Source organism: Petaurus breviceps, unplaced genomic scaffold, assembly GCF_028583685.1.
Source record: "Petaurus breviceps papuanus isolate PSGF00001 unplaced genomic scaffold, PetGlider_PUasm1.0 79, whole genome shotgun sequence".
Lineage (NCBI taxonomy): Eukaryota > Metazoa > Chordata > Mammalia > Diprotodontia > Petauridae > Petaurus > Petaurus breviceps.
Window position 1 is genome coordinate 27,095,682 of NW_027186523.1, and position 20,167 is coordinate 27,115,848.

Below are 20,167 nucleotides of genomic sequence, written 5' to 3' on the forward strand. Positions count from 1 at the left end.
AGGGGTCAAGTGACTGAGGGGAGACATGAACAGGCAAAGGAAACAAAGCAGACAGAAGATTCCAACATTAGACTCCTATTTTGGGGACAAAGAGGAGCAAAGCATGGAACAGGAGAAAGGCAGTGAAGTCAGAACTCCTGCACCAAAAGCTTCAAAGAAAAATACGAGCTGGTTACAGGCCATAGAGGACCTTAAGAAGCAGATAAGAGAAGTGGAAGAAAAATTAGGAAGAGAAATGAGAATGATGAAAGAAAATTACGAAATGAGAGTCAACAGCCTGACTGAGAAAAATCACACCTTAAAAACAGACTAACTCAAATGGCAAAAGAGGCTCAAAAAGGCAATGAGGAGAAGAATGCCTTAAAAAGCCAAATTTGCCAGATGGAAAAAGAATCTTAAAACTCAGTGAGGAGAATCGTTGCTTCAGAATTAGATTGGAGCAAATGGAAACTACTGACTTTATGAGAAATCAAGATGCTGTTAAACAGATCCAAACAAATGAAAGAATAGAAGGCAATGTGAAATATCTCATGGGAAAAACCACTGATTTAGAAAATAGATCCAGGAGAGATAATTTAAAAATTATTGGACTACCTGAAAGCCATGACCAAAGTAAGAACCTAGAAATCATCCTCCAGGAAGTTCTCAAACTGCCCTGATATTTTAGAACCACAGGGCAAAATAGAAGTTGAAAGAATCCACCAATCATCTACTGAAAAAATATCCCAAAAAGAATACTCCTAGGAATATTATAGCCAGGTTCTGGAATTCTCAGATTAAGGAGAGAATATTACGAGCAGCCAGGACGAAACAATTTGAATATTGTGGATACACAATCAGGATAACCCAGGATCTGGCAGCTTCTACACTGAGGGATCCAAGGGCTTGGAATATGATATTCCAGAGGTCCAAGGAGCTGGGATTAAAACCAAGAGTCACCTACCCAGCAAAACTGAGTATCATATTTCAGGGGAAAATATGGTCATTCAGTGGAATAGAGGACTTTAAAGCATTCTTGCTGAAAAAACCAGAGTTGAATAGAAAATTTGACATTCAGATACAAGAAGCAAGAGAAGCATGAGAAAGTAAACAGGGAAAAGAAATCATAAGGAACTTATCAAAGTTGAACTATTAACATTCCTACATGGAAAAACAATAATTGTAACTTATGAAACTTTTCTCAGTAGCTGAAGGGAATAGAAATATATATATATATATATATATATATATACACATATATATTTATATGTGAGGGTATATGGGCATATGAATACATATGTGAATGTGTGTATATATGTTTACAGGTATACATAGATAGAGGGCACAGGACCAATTTAACAGGAAGGGATGATACTTAAAAGGTGAAATTAAGAGGTGAGAGAGGAATATAATTAGAGGAGATGGGGAGAGACAGAATGGTGTAAACTATCATATAGAAGAGGCAAGGGAAAATGGTTACAATGGAGGGGAAGGATAGGAAGGCAAAAGGGAATGGGTCAACCTTATTCCCATTGAATTTGGCTTGAGGGGAGGAGAGGATTAGAGGGGGGAGGGAAGTTGGAAGTACCCACTTTTGAAAAGGGATGGGATCAAAGTAGAGAATAGAACAAGTGAGATGTGGGATAGGAGGGAGGGAAATAGTAGTCAGTCTTTTACAATATATCTATTATGTTTGTTTTGCATTAGCCACTCATGTACAACCTATGCTGAACTGCTTATCTTCCCAGTAAGGGTGGGTGATAAGGGAGGAAGGGAATGAATCTGGAATTCAAAGTTTTAGAATCAAATATTTAAATGTGTATATATATATACATACTATTATTAATACTTTTTTTTACTTGTAATTGGGAAATAAGATATACAGGCACTGGGGCATAGAGATCCATTGGAAAAGTTGAAAGGAGTATGGGAGAAAATATGGGAGAGAGCAGATTGGAGGAGGGGATATCCTGTGGGACTGCTATTTTGGGGCGGTGGGTAGGGGAAAAGCGGGGAGAGAATTTGTTACTCAAATTCTGGTGGAAATGAATGATGTAAATCAGAAGTTAATAAAGCATTTGAAAAATTAAAAAAGAAAAAATAAATAAAAGTGGTAACTTTATAGGAAAAATTCAGAATTGGAATTGGCTATAATTATAATCTAAAATGAAATGTATATGTCATAATGATTAAAATAATACTACAAGTAGAACCCTAGCAGCCATAAGCATGAAAAATTAGTTCCTAAATGAAATTACTTTGGGGTGGGGAGCTGGAAAACAAGATCAATTTATATGACCAAATATCATTATTATTAAAGAACTATAACTTATCCAGTTGAAGATTCAGAGGCAACAGTGCCTGATTAAAATTGGAATTTTTCCAACCTGTCAATGATATCATTTGGACCATAGTCTGCTACCTTTAGCAGTGCTGATTAATGTTCCTATCTTGGTTTAAATGGCATAGAAAGCCCTGAATTAGGAGAGAATACTATAAAATAAGACTGCCTAAAAGAATTTTTCCCCCTTAACCCATTACATTTGATGAAATAGGGTAATAGAAATTATAAAGAAATGGAAAACACCTAAGTAAGACAGATCTTTGGAAACTGAAAATGATCCAGAGTGAAACATTCGCATTTAAACTTTAGAATTTATTTTCCTGGTATTGACAGTTATAATTCAGTTTATATTTCTCTCACTTTTCAAGGAATTAAAGAATGTTAATATTTTAGAACTTTCTCAGAACTGAGAGATTTTCTAATCCATCCTTTTTCCCTTCATTTTATGCATTAGAAAACTAAAGCAGAAAAATTAACCAATTTCTTTAAGGACGCCAAGGCTCAAAGTTAGTTAGGGGTACAGACTGGAATCAAGTTCTCCTAACTTCTGTTTCATTGACCTTTGCAATAAATAAAGGAAAATAACTGTAGACCTAAATCACTCTCCAAGATGCTAGATAGGAATGCAGTGCCTCAAATAGGCATTTTTTAAAACATAATTTGGAATACTTTGTACATAAAGAAGTCTAAAGCTTATAGCCTAGAATATTGGATTTAGAATAAGACGGATGCTCTTAATACAGTTCTGCTTAATCTTAAGAAAATATTTCTAATAGAGTTGTCCAAAAGGTGAATAGGTTTCCTGGGGGTGGGGGTGGGGGCAGGAGGGGCGGGAATTGAGCCCTTCTGCTCCTTTAAGCAGAGGCTCCATAACCATTTGTTGAGACTATCGTAAACAGAATTCTTCTTTTAGTTAGTGTTATGTCTTGACGTTGGTCACATTTTCTCTATTGATGGGGACCTGAGCAGGTTCTGTAGATAGAATATGGATGTGTTACTCTGAAATTGATCTGAAACAGAGCTTTCCTGACCTTTACTGTTAGAATTCTCATGCATGCCATGAAGGAGAATTATGAGTCTGGGTCCAGGTATCATATAGACACCTATGAATATGCCCATTCACAGTAAATACAATGGGCATGAATGTTCCTATTTCACAGGCATTATGACTTTACTGTTCATCTCTGTCTCAACTAGTGGAGACTTACATCACTAACTCTCCCATGTATTTCTAATAATCACCATATGAGAGTACTATTTGGCATCCCTAAGTAAGCTCATAGACAGAATTACAGACAGATCATCCCTACATATATAGAATACCACCTGTCTCCCTTTTGTCACCTCAGCCCCTGGGACGACATTCTATCTATAAAAATGACAGGTAGCAGTCTGACTAAATGAACACTGAGCTCCTTTCCCAAGATTTAATGATGCTTTGATTCCATTCACTGGTTCCTGGTTCCTATCAGCCATTTCCCAACACGTAGTGATTTTCCTTGCTCTTAGCACTTGATTTCTAGTTATTTGTCCTCTTTCTAAGTAAAATTCATTGTTGTTTTAAGGTTGTGGAGAAATAGCATTGTATATTTGTATGATCTGGCCTTCTGGGTGAAAGTGACAATTGGAAATGAATGAGGGTATCTTTGGATAAAAACAACAACAAAACCAATCATTCTGTATGTCAAAGTTAAATGGTCACTGAATTACACTTAGCAGAGTCTTGGCCTATGGTCTTTGTAACTCATTTAATCAGAATATTTAGTGAAATTCAAGGAAAGAACATAATCATTTTGAGTGTGCAGTATAAGTAGTGAGGTGGTATACCATTCAGAACTCTTGACTTGGATTCTGGTTGATTGGGGTACATAACCAGCTCAGTTGCTTAATAGTTCCAAGACCCTGGGGAAAATCATTTAGCTTCCCTCAGGATCAGTTTTACCATCTGGAAAATGGAGATTTTAATAGCTGTAACAATTCCCTCCAAGGGGTGTAGTGAGTATCAAATGGGACAATTTACATAAAACATTTTTACAATCCTTAAAGTACTTTATCAATGCATTTGTTATTATTATCATTAAGTATTATATTGTTATCTGTCACTGTCCCTTGAATGAAACGCTTAATGGAGTCAGGATAGATAATTTTATATATCAGCAGGGACATGCTTAGTACTGATGCAGTTAAATGAGAGAGAAAGAAAGCTTTTTTCCTCCTTTATAGACATCTCCCTTTGTAAGGTATGAACTTGTCCATTAACACCACATTGTGGTGATTTATGGTGATATCTAATTAAGTTTAGGAAGTTCCCTTAGTCTGCTTACTTGTTGAGTTTTTGACACCTCATTGAGGATGAATGATTGAGTCATGGTATGTGGGATTGATTGATTAAGTTAGAGTTTTTACAGATCTTATCTGTTCTGCTCCCTTGGAGTGGGGCCCATTAAAGATCTTGCAGAGAACAGAGAGAACCAGATTGGAAAGAGCCAAGCACATACCTGTACAAAAATAGCTCAGGTCTCTGGAGCACTGAAGCCTGTTCATCTATACAGTGATCCAAAGAACATCTGTGCTCCAGAAATGGGAGTGATAGACTCATTTAGCTCCAAAGATGGCAGCCTCACAGAGGCAGAAGCAGAGCTTTTTGGCCTGAAAGATGGTAATAGCTGGTGAGAACAAGCAAAATTCCAGGACTTAGTCTTCTAGAGAGAAGAGGAGGCTGCACATGTGGCCTTAGAGAGGCAGCACTGATCATCAAGAGAGTGAGACATGATGGGGAAGAATAAAGACATAGTCTGTCCTTTTCCATTGCTCTGAGTTCTATAGATCATTGATGCCCAAAGAGTACTAGAGTTGAATATCTCACAGTCTTCACATCCAAAATTCGATTTCAGAGGAGCACCATGTATTGATTGGGATAATACTATAAATCTAGAGGACTATATAGCTACCTGGGCTGGGGCACTGGGATATGGGTGTCAGGGGAATTTGCCAGAAAGGAAAAGATAGTTATCCTGATTATTTGGGGGCTCCAATAAGTCTTGTGCATGTTTCTTTTTAATGTGGGCTAAAATAAAGGCTGACATATATCTGAGATATATTGTAAACTTGAGTATTTACACATATGTAGAGACTAAGACAAGATATACAATATGATGTTTTCAAAGGATATCCTGACTGTAGGAAAAATGAGTCAACAGAGTTTTTAGAATCCCCCCAGTTTGAATGTGATCTGTTTAAACCCACTCTAAGGTTCTGAACCATCAGATATATATTATTAAAGGAATAGCTCAGATAACCAGGGTGATAAAATCAAGCTTCTTTCTCCTAAACCAGTGTTCTTTTGGTACCATCTTGAAATGCCTAACTAAGTCTAGTTAATCCTAGTTAGTATTAATTAACTAGCCAGTTAATTAACATGAATCTCTCCTATAGGAAAAGCAAAAGAGGCTCTCGGATTTTAAAGAATTATGCCATTTAACTTACTCGTGTGTTCAGAGTGAAAAAACTAAGACCAGTGGGTAGAAGTAACAAGCATCAGAATAGGATTAAGTATAAAGGGAACAGTGAGAGCACCAAATAAAAGGAATAAATCCCTCATTAGTTCATATATCCTTATCACTAGACACAGTCAAGGAGAAGTTGTATAGATTTTTCCCACTGATGCTACAAAAAGGATTTCCTAGATGGTGTGAGATATTGAAATATTTGAATTACAAGGTCCCTTCTAATTCTATGATGATAAAATTCTAAGTTGTCTGTTAAGATGAGAAGAAGCACCCGACACATGTAATTATTGCCATTTTTAATAACATGTGAGAGTATTGAAAAATATGTCAGTCATGGAAGGGACTGGTCTATCGTATCTTACTAGTAATGTTGGAAGGAAAAATATGTCTGTGTGCATGTATACATGTATGTATGTGTATGTATATGTATGTGTCCATGCATGTGTGTTATAAAAGAATGATCTTAGTCTAGCTTCATCGTTCCACCTGAAATGTTGTATCTGAATTTCACATATGGGATGCATTAATTAAAATATTAATTTTAAAAGCCTGTTCCAAGGACAGATATAAATGATTTTCCATTGGTCTGCTATCTAGGGTTGTCTTTGACACTCTTTTCTTCTGTTAGCAAAGATAACTGAAGCTTGGCTGGAATTATGTATCCTCCCTGATTTATTCAATAAAACAACATTATTACATAAATGTATTTTAATGTTAAGAACTGTGCTATAAAATACCATAATAGTTCTCTGACTGGTTGCAGAACAAGAATAAAAGGAAGATTTCTAGTTTGAAAATTCTACACCTTAGACTTCTCACAAAATACTTTTCAATCTTAGTATTCTTGTGAGAATATTTAAAACATGCTCCCAATGCAGGGCATCATGAGCCAAGATTTTGGGAAGTACTTCTGAGCAGGCAGTGAAAGGCCAGCAGTCAGCGATCAAAGCGTATTTTTATAATGTGGTTTCTTGTGTCTGGCACTGAGTCCTTAAACTATTCCTTTTAATCAAGAACTGCCAAATAGTGATACTTTAAAACATACATACGTGCATGCATGTGCACACACAGATACGTACACACACAATGGAACTTCTGGATCTTCTCTTAGGAAAGAACAACTCCTTGAATATTTTGTCCTTCTCCCCATCCTGAGATCCTTACAACACACAAAGTCAGTATTCTGGCCTTGGCAAAGGATGGCTGAAATGTTCTTCCAGAGCTCATCCTCTCAGCTAATGCAGCCAAGGCGTCTGTAGCCAAGTGACCTACAGTATTCCCTGTTCTCAAGGGTTAAGAATGTTGCCTCTGAAGTACTCCTAGTGAAGGATCAACTGTGACTGTCAAACTTTGTTTCCCCACACAGTAGTCCAGCTGCTGGGGCAAACCCATAAATCTGTAGCTGCATACTTAGAGAAAAGACACAGAAAGAAATTTTATACCTGCAGTGTGACTTTGAATTCAAGCTATGTCTGTTAACTTGATGGTGGATAGACCATATTAACAAATACTCCTAACCAACAAGCCCAGCCGACTTCAGTAGGAAGGAGTGTGCCAATTGTGTCATGATGTTTTTCCACAAGTAATTCAAGTTTGTGGAAGAAACAAGACACCGTTGGTATGCTGCAAAGGGCAGCCAAAGACTGCAGACTCTCTCTGTGGCCAAGCTAACATATTACATTATTCCAGTTAGGCTTGTTTAGAGATCCTGCAGTGTGTATAAACTATCCCACAGCCTAATAAAAACTGTCCCCTTTTAACATCTATTTATAAATGTGGAGCAGGGGCATCTTCTTGGGCCATTCTGCATATAACAGGTCCAGTACCTGATTCCATAAAGGAAATTACAAATGCACAATCAGCCTGGTCAATAGATTAGGAGTTAATTCCTACCATTGTAGTTGATTCTTTTATGATAAAGAGACATACTTAGTTTTTAAAGATTAGATCTATCCTCAATCTTATTGAATATTGGTAAATATTAAATTGGAGAGCTTAAAATCTATAGGAATAATAATAACACTTTAAGCTCTTTTAGCCCTGAGCTAGGTGTTCATATATTCCCATTTTATAGATGGGGTAAGTAAGGCAGAGAGAAGTGACATTCCCAGAATAAAGAAACTTGTTTCTCAGCCAGGATATGACCTCAGGTCTTCCTGACTCTAAATTCAGTGCAACTGTATCCATTACACTATCTGGTTGTCCCCAACTGTGATCATTCCCCAAGATTTTGTTCTATATCTTCCTCCTTCTTTATAATCATTCATTGGTGAGGTTGTTTCTAAGTATTTAGATAGTATTTCTATGACTCACACATCTATATATCTAGCCAACTCTCTCCCCTAAGATTCCACCCCATATTACCAGTTTCTTAATGGACATTTCAAATTGGTTGCTCAGGAAACATCTCAAACTCAAGATTTCCAAAAAATAATTTATCTCCACCCCCCCCCCAACCTTGCCCCCCTTCCAAACTTACATACTGGAGGCAATACCATTCATTCTCCCAGTCTCTCATGTTTGTATCCTCAATGTTAACCTCTCTTCTTCACTCTAACACTACCACATATCTAATCACTTACCAGATATTACCATTTCTCCACATCTCCTGCATCTGATCTTTCCTTCTCCTCTCACAGCTAGAATTTAATGTTGGCTTTCCTAACAGATTGCCTGGATTATCCCAGCACCCTTCAAATTGGTCTTCCTGCTGCAAATCCCTCCATTTCAACCTACATGCTGCTGCCAAGGAGATTTTCCTTAAGTCCACACCTAACCATGTCAGTCTTGCACTCAGTAAACTACTGTGAATCCTTATTGCCTTCACAATCAAGTAAAAACTGTTTTCTTGAGGTTTAAGACTTCATAGTCTGGTCCTGATATTTCTTTTTAGCCTCATTGTACATTTTCCCCCTCCCATACTCTATAATCAAAACTGGCCTCCTCCCTTCCCTGCACATGGAACTCCATCTCCTTTGTCCACGCCTAGAATGGACTCTATCCTTACCTCTGCCTCATAGAATCCCCTGTCCCTTCAGCATGCAGGTCATGCTCTGCCTTGTTGTTATTGTTAAGTCATATCTATGCCACCCCTATGTAACCGCATTGGCATTGTCCGTGGAGTTTTCTTTTCAAAGATACTGCAGGGGTGCTTGGGTGGCACAGTGAATAGAGCATCAGTCCTGGAGTCAGGAAGACCTGAGTTCACATCCAGCCTCAGACAGTTAACACTAGCCATGTGACCTTGGGCAAATCACTTGGCCCCACCTGCCCTGCCTTCCCCCCTCCCAAAACAAAAACAAAGCAAAGATACTGCAGTGGTTTACCATTTCCTTCTCTACCGTATCCCCATTTTACAGATGAGGAACTGAGGCAAATGGGAGTTAAGTGACCTTGCCCGGGAACACACATCTAGTAAGTGTTTGAGGCCACATCTGAACTCAGATCTTCCTGACTCCAGGTCTAGTACTCTGTCCGCTGCACCACTAGGTGCCCCATCCTGCTACATGAAGAAGCATTTCTGAATCTTGTTGTTTCCTCCTTCCTAAGTTACCTGGCCTTTACTACTTAGTTTTTATTCTCTCTATGTTTATTGTGTGTATACATACATGTGTACATACATACTTATTTTTCCTCTCATACATATATACATACTTGGCTTCCATCCCTTATACATATATACATATGTATGTGTACTTGTAGTCCTTCCCTTCCATCTGTGTATTTATTTTCTATGTACATGGATACCTATATATACATAAACACAGTTATCTTCTTTCTCATACATACATACATATATATACTTTTCTTTCCTCATATTATAATATACATACATACACACACACACATATATTACACATATATACATTTGTCTTCCCTCCCTTCCATCTCTTGGTATTTATTTTGTATACACACACATATAAGTATGCGTGTGTATCCTGTTGAAATTCTTCTCCTTCAATATTGAGCTCAGATCTCACCTCTCCCATTAAGTTTTCCATAGTCTCATAGATTTTCAGGTGGAAGCAACCTTAGAGGCTATCGAGCTCAGTGTCCTCATTCCCAGATGATGAAACAGAGGCACAATAGCCCATGGAGCGTGCCCAGGGCCCCACAGCAATGAAGTGTCTGAGGCAAGAGTGAAGCCTGGCTCCTCCTGGCTCTTGGGCCAGTGCCACACTGCTGGCATGGCACATAGTAGACACTATTAAGTCATTGTTGATTGGTCACTTGGAACCAAAGTCATCTGTAGAGTGAGGGGCTAGAGGAGATGACTTCTGAAGTCCAGTACAGCCCTAGTGTGGTGACTCACGTATGAGGTTCCTTCAGCTTCTCAAATTCTACTCTGCCCTTCCCCTGTTTTCAGCTTCTATGGTAACTTTGTCTGCTTGGGTCCTTCAGCAATTACACATGGCCTTGTGGCATTCTTTCACTGGTATCCTGAACAGTTAATAAGATATTTTATTGTTTGACTTTTTCATAAAAATAAAGGCAGCTATAAATAAAGGTGCAGGAGACAGAGGGTAAGACTTGGGAGTTAAGAGAGACCTAAGTTCAGATAATGATTCAGGTATTTACTGGCTCTCTGACCCTGGGCAAGTGATGTTAACCCCTCAGCCTCAGTTTGCTCACCTGTAAAATGGGCATAATAACAGCCTCTTCCTTATAAAGTGGTTTTGAGTATCAAATGAGTTTGTATAGTTAAAGTGCTTTATAAAAATTAATATACACTATTCTAAATGTATGTAAAATAAATACAACATAATTATATACACAAAATTATTTATATCATATATTAATATATTACATCAATATTATATAATATATAATAATATATTTATGTATTATATGTGTATTATATAGGACATAAATATATGCTGTTTAAATGCATTGTCATTATTACCATCAGCAGCAGCAGCATCAGTTGATGTCTTATGGCATCCTCCTTTGGATATCTCAACTGAATTGATCCCCAGTAAAAGCTAGCAATTCAAAGAGGAAGAACTAAGAAGGAAATGGGTATGTCCTAGGCATGGGGCACACAAACTGCAAAGAATCTGAGGCAAAAAATGTAGTGCCAAGCTTGGGGATCAGTAATGTTCCATCACAAATTATACATCTGTATATTCTCTCTGCCTCTTGTCTCTGTCTTTCTCTTTCTCTCCCCCAACCCCTTCTCTTCTTCTATTCTTCTATCCCCCCCCCAACACTTGTACTTCATCTATAAAGAGGAGATCAGGTTGCCATTAGAGCTTGTTCAGAGGCATTGACTCTATGTATGCAGCTTTTTGCTCTCAAATAAAAAAAATTTTTATTCCATAATCGGCATGCCTACTTGATAAGAACCAATCAAAACAAGCATTCAAAGGGCTGGTTTAGCAAAAATCTTTAGGTGCTGGTAATAGCAAAACCCTTTGTGAATAAAACAATTTCAATCTAATTAGTGAACAAAGGCCATTTGTTTTCTGAGAGCTTGTAAGGAGAAAAGTGGTAATATTCACACGGTTTGAATCTCAGTGCTTCCATGCAGTTCTTTGTTGAGTTAAAAGATTAGTTTCTTGGTAGTATGGTACCAAGAAAGCTCAGAAGTTTAGGTAGGGTCAATCACTAAAAGAAGAATAATCAAGTTGTGTTTCTTGTCATCACCAGTGTTGATTGTTGTATATGCAGTGCGGAGCTTATCTTCAAAGTTTACATAGTGAATCAATGGGTGGGTTAATCATTACTTGAAAAAATTATTCATTTGTCAGTCTTGGAATGTATGATCACTAGGGAGCATTCTTGTGGCAGCTAATATGGCATTGTCATACCTTCAACAAGCAGCTATTTCTATAGCCATCATAGAGATATTTCCCCCAGTCCACAAGAAAATAAAAACAGTTCATTTGGAATTCCCAACTGTGTGGAAATACCTCTGGATGTTATAAGCCCTTTTCTTCTTGATAACTCTCACCTGGGAGAAAAGAAAAAAACAAGGAAGAAAAGAAGGGAAAGGAAAACTATAGCTCCATAGTTACAAATAAACTAGTTATTTTTTTTAAGTACTCATTAAAGAATATGTAGTTTTATTTAAAGTAGACACTTGGAAAAGCCAAGATAAATGAATATGTAGATGAATGCATGAAGTTATGTCTTTTTCTATGGAATAATATACTATCACATAAATTTAGAATTCATGTATAATTTTTACCCTCTCTTTTGGAAAATGTTTCTATCTGATCTACTCCCCCCTCTCCAGCTATTGAATTCCACTAAGAAAAATCATGATACCATGCTCACTGGGTATGTAGAAACATCTATATAACTTCAACTGGTTCCTCATAAGTGCATGGAAGTCATTTTCTTATAGATTTTATAAGATTACATACAAAGGATGTTCTAAAACTGATGCACTCAATTTACCCCTTCTTTCCTTACCTCTAAATTTACTACTTATTTTACTGAAAATATAAAGGTTATTAGATGTAAAATTTTTCAACTCTACAGCTCTACTCCACTTAACTGGTGCTTGCACTAATCATTTCTTCCCTTTATTTCAGTTCCAGGCAATAATTTATTTTCTCAGTTACCAAATATAATTTTTACCAGCTTCTTCGGTTCAAAAAGTATAACCTCCCCTTCAACTTGAGTAACTTACTTCAAGTTACTATAATTTCTAAAGTTAGTAGACTACCCTCTCCACCTTTTGTCCCTCTACTTACTTCTCAGTCTCTTGAAGTATGGATTCCAACTCCATTTATTGAAAAAGCTCCCTTAAAAGGTCAAAACAGTAAATTGGCGTCTTATTTTCTGTCTTCATTCTCTGTGTTATTTCCATTCAACCTATCATGAGCAAGAAAGTAAAGACCATAGGGACATGGATGGTTTTTTCATCACTGCTGCCAATTGAAGTCAAGGATGTGTTTCACAAAAAAAGAGGAAATTTGGGGTCTGAACAGGTGGGTAAGGTTTCAAGAATAGGATTTGGATTTCTGGAATGAGGCTTAAATACTGGAATAGGTTATGAATAGAATGTTGCTTAATAATGCTTAATCAGTGCTTAAAATATTTTTTCTGGAGTCATGGAATATAATTCAAGTACATTTGATCTGAACAGAAAGGAGAGAGAAAACTGCTTACTCAAATACACTAGGGTCATCAGCAGTGACGATATAGCTGCAGTGTAAGAAAATAACAGCCTTAAAGCTGCCCAGAAATATATACAAACAAAATCTGAGAAAGAAGATAATACTAGAAACCATGGACTCCAGTATCAATACACAAATAAAAACAAGTATGGTTAATAAATAAGGGGATTTAAAAATGCTAACAAAAGGAAGCAAGCTTAACCTCATAGGTATGACTGAGAAATAGCAGGATAGGACCCATTTTTGTGACTATTAATGGTAATTACTTTTTTCAAGATGAATTAAGGAGATAAAAAGGGAAACATAGAAGTAGCTTGATAGTCTAAGAAGATATATTCACTTAAGGAGATCAAGAACCCAGAGGGTAGAATCATACTAAAGAATATTTAGTGAGAGCAAAAAACAGAAGTTATATTGTCACTTGAGCATATTATAGATCACCTGGACAGAAAGAGGTAATAGATGATGAACTCAAGGAACAGATTGTCAGCCAGGAATTAAGACATTATATAGTAATAATGGAGAAGTTTAATAACCTGGACATATAGTAGTATTGTTACAAAATAATATTTTATCTGCAGATAATAAAGTCTTATCTATCCTAAATGATAATCCCTCTTTAATTAAAAAATTTGTGAGTAACTGTTATTCTGTATTTGATTTTTATCAACATATTACTTGGTAGAGTAGAAAAAATAATAAAATAGGAGAAAGTTGTGATTCTTTTAGAACTTATAACAGAGAAAGGAAGGAAAGTCAGGTATGATCTGATATGTACCCTAGATTTTTGGAAATAAGATTTCAGAGAAAATAGGAGCATTCCCCTGTACAAAAATTCAGTGGGGGAAATCAGTCACTAGGGATGGGAAGGTCTCAAGAAATATTTCTAATGAGAAAGATGAACTGGGTGATATCCAAAGAAACTAACCTGGCTATCCAAGGAAAAAAACATTTTCAAAATATACATTTCATTGAGATATAACAATTTGCATTGTGGTACAATATTATAAACATCATTCCAAAGTTATTGTTTTTCTATTTTGCAAATATGCAACAAGTGGCCAAGTTTTAATCAGACCTTAACTTTCCTGATACTGGGAAAAGATGGACAGCCTGAAGCAAGTGGAACAAAGTAAAGGAATATATTATTTTTCTTCCTAAGGAATTCCTGTCTATGTTGTTATTGTTATTGTTGTGTCATTTCAGGCATGCATGACTCTATGAACCCATTTGGGGTTTGCTTGGCTAAGATCTTGCAGTGGTTTACTATTTCTTTCTCCAGTTCATTTTACAGATGAGGAAAATGAGGCAAATAGTTAAATGACTTGCCCAGAGTCACTAGCTAGGAATTGTCAGAGGCTGGATTTGAACTCAGGTCCTCCTGACTCTAGGGCCAGCACACTACACTGTGCCACCTAGCTCCCGCTCCCAAATCTATCTTAATAAAGTGCATTTTGTCAATATATTGTCTTAATGCCTAATGGCAATAAGTGAAGGACATACTTATTTCAAGTGCAGAACATATACCTTCATTCTATTTTCTTCCTCCAAGAAGAAAAGCTTACATGTTAAGACATAATACAAAAATGGAGGGAGGGACAGATATCAGGATGTATCAGGTCAAAGTTAAGAAAACCCGGGTTCCAATCTACTATCTACTGCCTTTGAAACCCTGGGCATGTTACTAAAACCCTCTGCTCTGCACAACCCATTAAGCCAGGAGTGGTGAACTCAGATGGAAACTGGAGGCTCCTAAGGATCCCTACAAACTGCATATTGACTTAGAAAACCACATGTGAACATTATCTCTGCTTTATTGTATTTTTATTTATGTTGTTAAATATTCCACAATTACTTTTTTTTTTTAAAGCAATTGGGGTTAAGTAACTTGCTCAAGGTTACATGGCCAGGTGTTTCTGGGTGGGTGCTAAGTGTCAGAGCCTGGATTTGATCCCCAGGTTGTCCCAACACTGGAGCCGGTGCTCTTACTCGCTGTGCTACCTGGCCACCCCTCCACAATTACTTTTTAATCTCGTTTCTGGGAAACTCAGGAGTACTGTGGGCTATGTGACTGACATCTGTACTCTTGGCCTCTCAGTTTCAGAGCAGTTGCCCTTCTTTATCAATTGATGCAAATTCCCTATAATGGAACTCCCTATACCACTAGGGCATTAAAAAAAAAAAGTAGCATACTGTGATGGAAAGATTACTGCACTGCATCTTAAGTTTTAGGTTTGAATCTGGATTCTGTATCTTATTAATGCTGTGCTTTAGGGAAGTCTGTGGATGTTTCTTAGCCAGTTTCCTCATAAATGGAGATTTATCAATATTTACCACACCCATATCACATGATGGTATGACATGTTAAAGAAATGTGAATGATTATTATTTAAGAAAAAAAGTGCAATCATTTTATTGTAAGGATTTTAAAAATTCTTTGAAGATAATGCAATGTGAGAAACTGACCCCAGAGAGACCACTCAGGGTTCTCAACGTGTCAGAATCCTGCAGCATAAAATTAGTTGAAAAAAAGACTTAAATCACATAATAGGTACTTTGCAAATCTACAAAGCTGTATAGGTTTTTTTTTTCCATTTGAGGTTACACCATTTTATATTTTTATACAGTATTCGACTATATATTCATTTTTTGTTTGTATTTTTAGTTTTCTTTTTAAAGTCACATCAAGTTGAACAATGTTTAAGTGCCTGCTATGGGACATGCATAGTGTAAAGCACTGGGGATTCATGCACACAAGCATTCACGCGCGTGCACACATACACACATGGCAAATTCCATGGTCTAATAGGAGAGATAAATGCAAAAGACTGTACAAACAAGACATACAGTCTATAAGATAATTGGAGATTATCTCTGAAGGAAGGCATAAATTTAAGTAGAATTAAAGGATGTTTCTTATAGAAAGGAGATGGGACTTAAACTAAAACTTGAAGGAATCCAGGATTTTCAAAAGAGTATTGTCTTTATTTTAGATTTTCAAAATTAATCCTTATACCTAAATTGGAAATGAGAGAGAAAGAGAGGGAGAAGGGGAGGGAAAGGAGGCAGGCGTAGGGAAAGAGAGAGAGGAGGCAAGGTGGAGGAGAGACAATAGGAGACAGAAAGACATGGAGTTGGGGAGAGTATATGGTTCTTTTATTTAGTGATTGAAGACACCAGCTAGCCTTTATTCTTGAAGAGCTTGAAGAAAATAAATCTAGACTACACCTGAAGTAGTGTGGTACTGCGGAAAGAGCAGGGCAACTGTATTACATTGGGCAAGTCATGTGACTTCAGCTGCTCATTAGCAAAATGAAGGGCCTGGGGTTAGATGGACTTCCAAAGGTCCTTTCCTCTCTAAATCTGTGATCCTATAAAATGCTGGATAAAATTTGTAAATACTAGTTGATGTGTTTATAAATTATTATACTCTGATGACAATGAAATTCTTACAAATCAGAGTAATGATTAAATGTGAATTTAAAGAAGTATCTAGAATTCTTTGTTTTGCATTATCCAGAATTTGCAAAAGGGAATATTCACAAATATTTGTGTGGGTTTTTCAACCTTGCAAAGCCATAATTGGTATTCTTTTACATAGCCCCGAATCTATTGGAATCACTCATGCATTGTTCTTTCCATGTTTTCATTCAAAAAGCATATGTCACCATCTTTCCACTTTGTGTGAAGAATGAGGGCAGAAAACACTCATAATTCTATACTTCCCAGAAATATGGAATTTATCCATCAGCTAAAACACCCTCAAATTATTTCTTTTAAAATTCTTTGTCCTCATTTGGTCTTAACTGAGATACATTTATAGATATATTTATGCAGGTATAACATTTTTCTCTTAAACGTTAGCTTCAGATGAAGATTTAATTGATGAACTGACAAACTAGAGAACTACATTATATTGACTGCTTAACTATCTATATTTCTTTCAGTCATTTAATCTCATGCTTATATGTACAATGAGAATAATATTTATATGTATCAAATACTAATAATATTTCCTGATTAATGTTAATCTAAAAAAAAGAACAGTTCAAGGTAATTTAGGCATTCTCTAAAATAGTGGTGCTGTAGTCAATGACATTATGCTATTTAGCCTGTTCAAATTATTAGGGTTTATTTATGTGGTTATTCATGCTGTTAAATCTTCTTAAGTGAGCCAAAATAATTGAATATTATGGTTGTAGCCCAAGTGAGTTTTTATCACTAAGGCTAACACTTAATATGTACTTTGGCCTGTTTCTTGTAGACTTTTTTTTTTCTTTTAAGTTCACATAGAATGCCAAGGAATGAAAAATAAATTGTTGAAAAGGAGAAAGATAACAGGATGAAAGAACAAATGGTGGCCATAGTAGCTTCAGAAACGCCCTGAATTTATCTACCAAGGCAAGGATAAGCATGTAAATTATTTCTAGATGAAAATTTGTTGTTGGCCTGCAATGATCAGTATCACTTAGCCAGGCTGGTGGGTTTGAAGTGAGTTAAACTCACATATGTATGTCATTCTAAGGACAGTTTTCACAATTGCTGAATAAAAAGTAATTATGATATTTGATTCAATATGATTTACTCTATACTGTTATAAATGTTTTTAACAGTGTCCAGGAGGAGCCTTTACCCCTAACATGAGAACAACTAAGGAATTCCCAGATGATGTCGTAACCTTTATTCGGAATCACCCCTTAATGTACAATCCGATCTATCCAATCCACAAAAGACCTTTGATCATCAGGATTGGCACAAACTACAAATACACAAAGATAGCTGTGGATCGAGTAAATGCTGCCGATGGAAGATATCATGTCTTGTTTCTTGGAACTGGTAAGACATGAGTCTTTAGACAAAAAAATAGCAAGTCACTTTCGTTTAATAGTATTTGTGCTGGTTATCATACTATGAAAGTTACTACACAATTTTTATATAATGTATGACACTGAAACTAAGTAAAAAATTCTGTAATCTTCTCTCTCTCTCTCTCTCTCTCTCTCTCTCTCTCTCTCTCTCTCTTTCTCTTTTATTGACCCATTGATTATCAATCTACCTATCTAAAATTATACAAAAAGATGTGATTTTATTGATGGAAACATAAGTTTTAGTCATAATTTATGACATTGGGGCAAATGTAACATTGGGTCAAATAACTCAAATAACTTACATTTCTTATCTTCCTTGATAAAACTTTATGAAAATTGATGCAGAATATACAGAAGGGATGTTTTGGGAAAAGGTTTTAGCATTGGAGGGGTGGTAGAAGTTACAGGGGTTAGCAAAGGTTTCACATATGGATGGCAGTATTTGAGTTGAACCTTTACGGAACGTAGAGTTGTTAAGAGGTGAAAAGGAAGTGCTTTCTTGGAACAGGCAATGTAAAGACTTGGAGATGTGAGATGGAATTCTATGTATGAAGGACAGCAAGAGGCCAATCTGGCTATACTGAATAACTAAAGTGCAGCAAGACTGGACCTCAGAGTTGGAGTATAACATAGTTGTAAAAGCAGGTTGGGAGCAGTTGGCATAAATTTTTAAAGCCAAAGAACAGAATTTATATTTTATTCTGAAGGCAGTAACATTCATTGGAGTTGAATGAGTTAGTGATATGGACAGACTGTGCCTTAGGATAATCATTCAAGTAGCATTGTAGAGGGTACAGAACAGAGACTTAAGATAGTCCGACCAATAAAGAGATTGTTGCATAAGTCAAGGAGAAGGATAATGAGTGTCTAATCTAGAATTGATGGCTCTGTAAATGGAAGAGAAAGGGATAGTGATAAGACATGGTGTAGAGATAGAAACAATGAAGTATAGTTTTACAGTTGGTTGTATACATGAGAGTAAAAAGAAAAAACAACAAACAACAGAAAGTTTGCAAATCTAGGAGACTGGGAAGATTGTGGGGTCCATAAAACGAACACTGAAATTCAGTAGAGGGATGTTTTTTGGAGGGGAGGATAATCTAGTTATATAGATAACATAAAACACAAAAAAGTTCAATATGTGAGGATGGAAAAAACATCAAGTGAGTGGTACAGACAAAAGAGCTAAAGAAATTCAGAAGGATGAGAGATCATTATGGACTGAGGCAAGCATTAACTGGGTTTAAATTCATAAAAAGTGAGGAGGTTAAAATAAAGTCTAAAGAAAGTTGAGGGTGAATCTTTCCTTCCTTCACGTTCTCTTAACTAGTCCAGCTTCTACTGGAATGCCTCTTGTATTAGGCAACTCATCCATCACTGGAAACAAGCAAAATTGGTCCAATTTCCTTAACGTGCATTAAGATCAGACATACATCTAAATACATCTTCTGCATAAAATTATGGTGTGGCCATATGAGGCAATGTGCATAAGATCTTTCCTAGTTAAATCATGGAATTTGGGTTTTAATCATATCTGAGGTCCTTTGAGCCCCATTATTCATTCATTTAAGTGGGTTATTGAATAAATTTAATCTTAACCAGAGAGCTAGATAAGAAAATGATGAAAAGGTGTGCTTGGAAGATGCCATTTTGGCTTGAGATTAAGGAAGCAAAAATTCAATCCATAAGCCTTCATTTAAGCACCAACCATGTCCCAGACACTGGGATGGGAAATAAAGATACAAGTACAAAGAATAGAAAAATCCATACTTGAAAGTAGTTCACATTCTATTAATATTTAAATAAGCTAAGCTTCAACAAAGAACATGTAAAAAGAAAATCTTGTCTCTTTTCTCATAAAAGTATTTCAGTCACTATAGGAAATAAAGGAACTTCTTAAGCATAATAAAAGATTAAAAATTATGCCCATTCTTGTTTCTATGGGTAAACTCTAATCACAGGATATTCTGTTTTATTTTTAATTTTCATTACACTATTCAAGTGGCATTTAAACCCTGAGGCTATTTATGAATCCGTATAAAGTATTACTTTTATTAAATATGCAGACTGACATGAATTATAAGTATTAAATAAATTTAGGATATGGGTAGTTTTATTTTGGTCTTTTGGGGGTGTGGAATACAAATTCAATGTTATCTTTCTTCTAATGTTTTAAGCTTTAAAATCATTAAATACATCAGTGTCTATATGACTGACAATTCATTAAGCTATTAACTTCTTATAGTCTGTCAGGTCTTTTTAAAGATAAATTGTTAAATATGTAAAACCAGGCTTTACTTCTCTTAAAACTAAAAGTAAGTCTTCTCAGGTACTTTCAGT

At 36.1% G+C, this 20,167-nt stretch overlaps 1 protein-coding gene across 3 annotated transcripts in view; it reads left to right on the plus strand.

Moving 5' to 3' along the window:
* The window catches only part of LOC138175878 (semaphorin-3C), a 202,055-nt gene that overhangs the window by 141,757 nt on the left and 40,131 nt on the right, over positions 1-20,167 (plus strand). For all 3 annotated transcript variants that reach the window (XM_069106514.1, XM_069106516.1, XM_069106513.1), the window contains exon 12: positions 17,573-17,795. In XM_069106514.1, the coding sequence (XP_068962615.1) occupies positions 17,573-17,795 (223 nt within the window). The remainder of the gene's footprint in view (positions 1-17,572; positions 17,796-20,167) is intronic.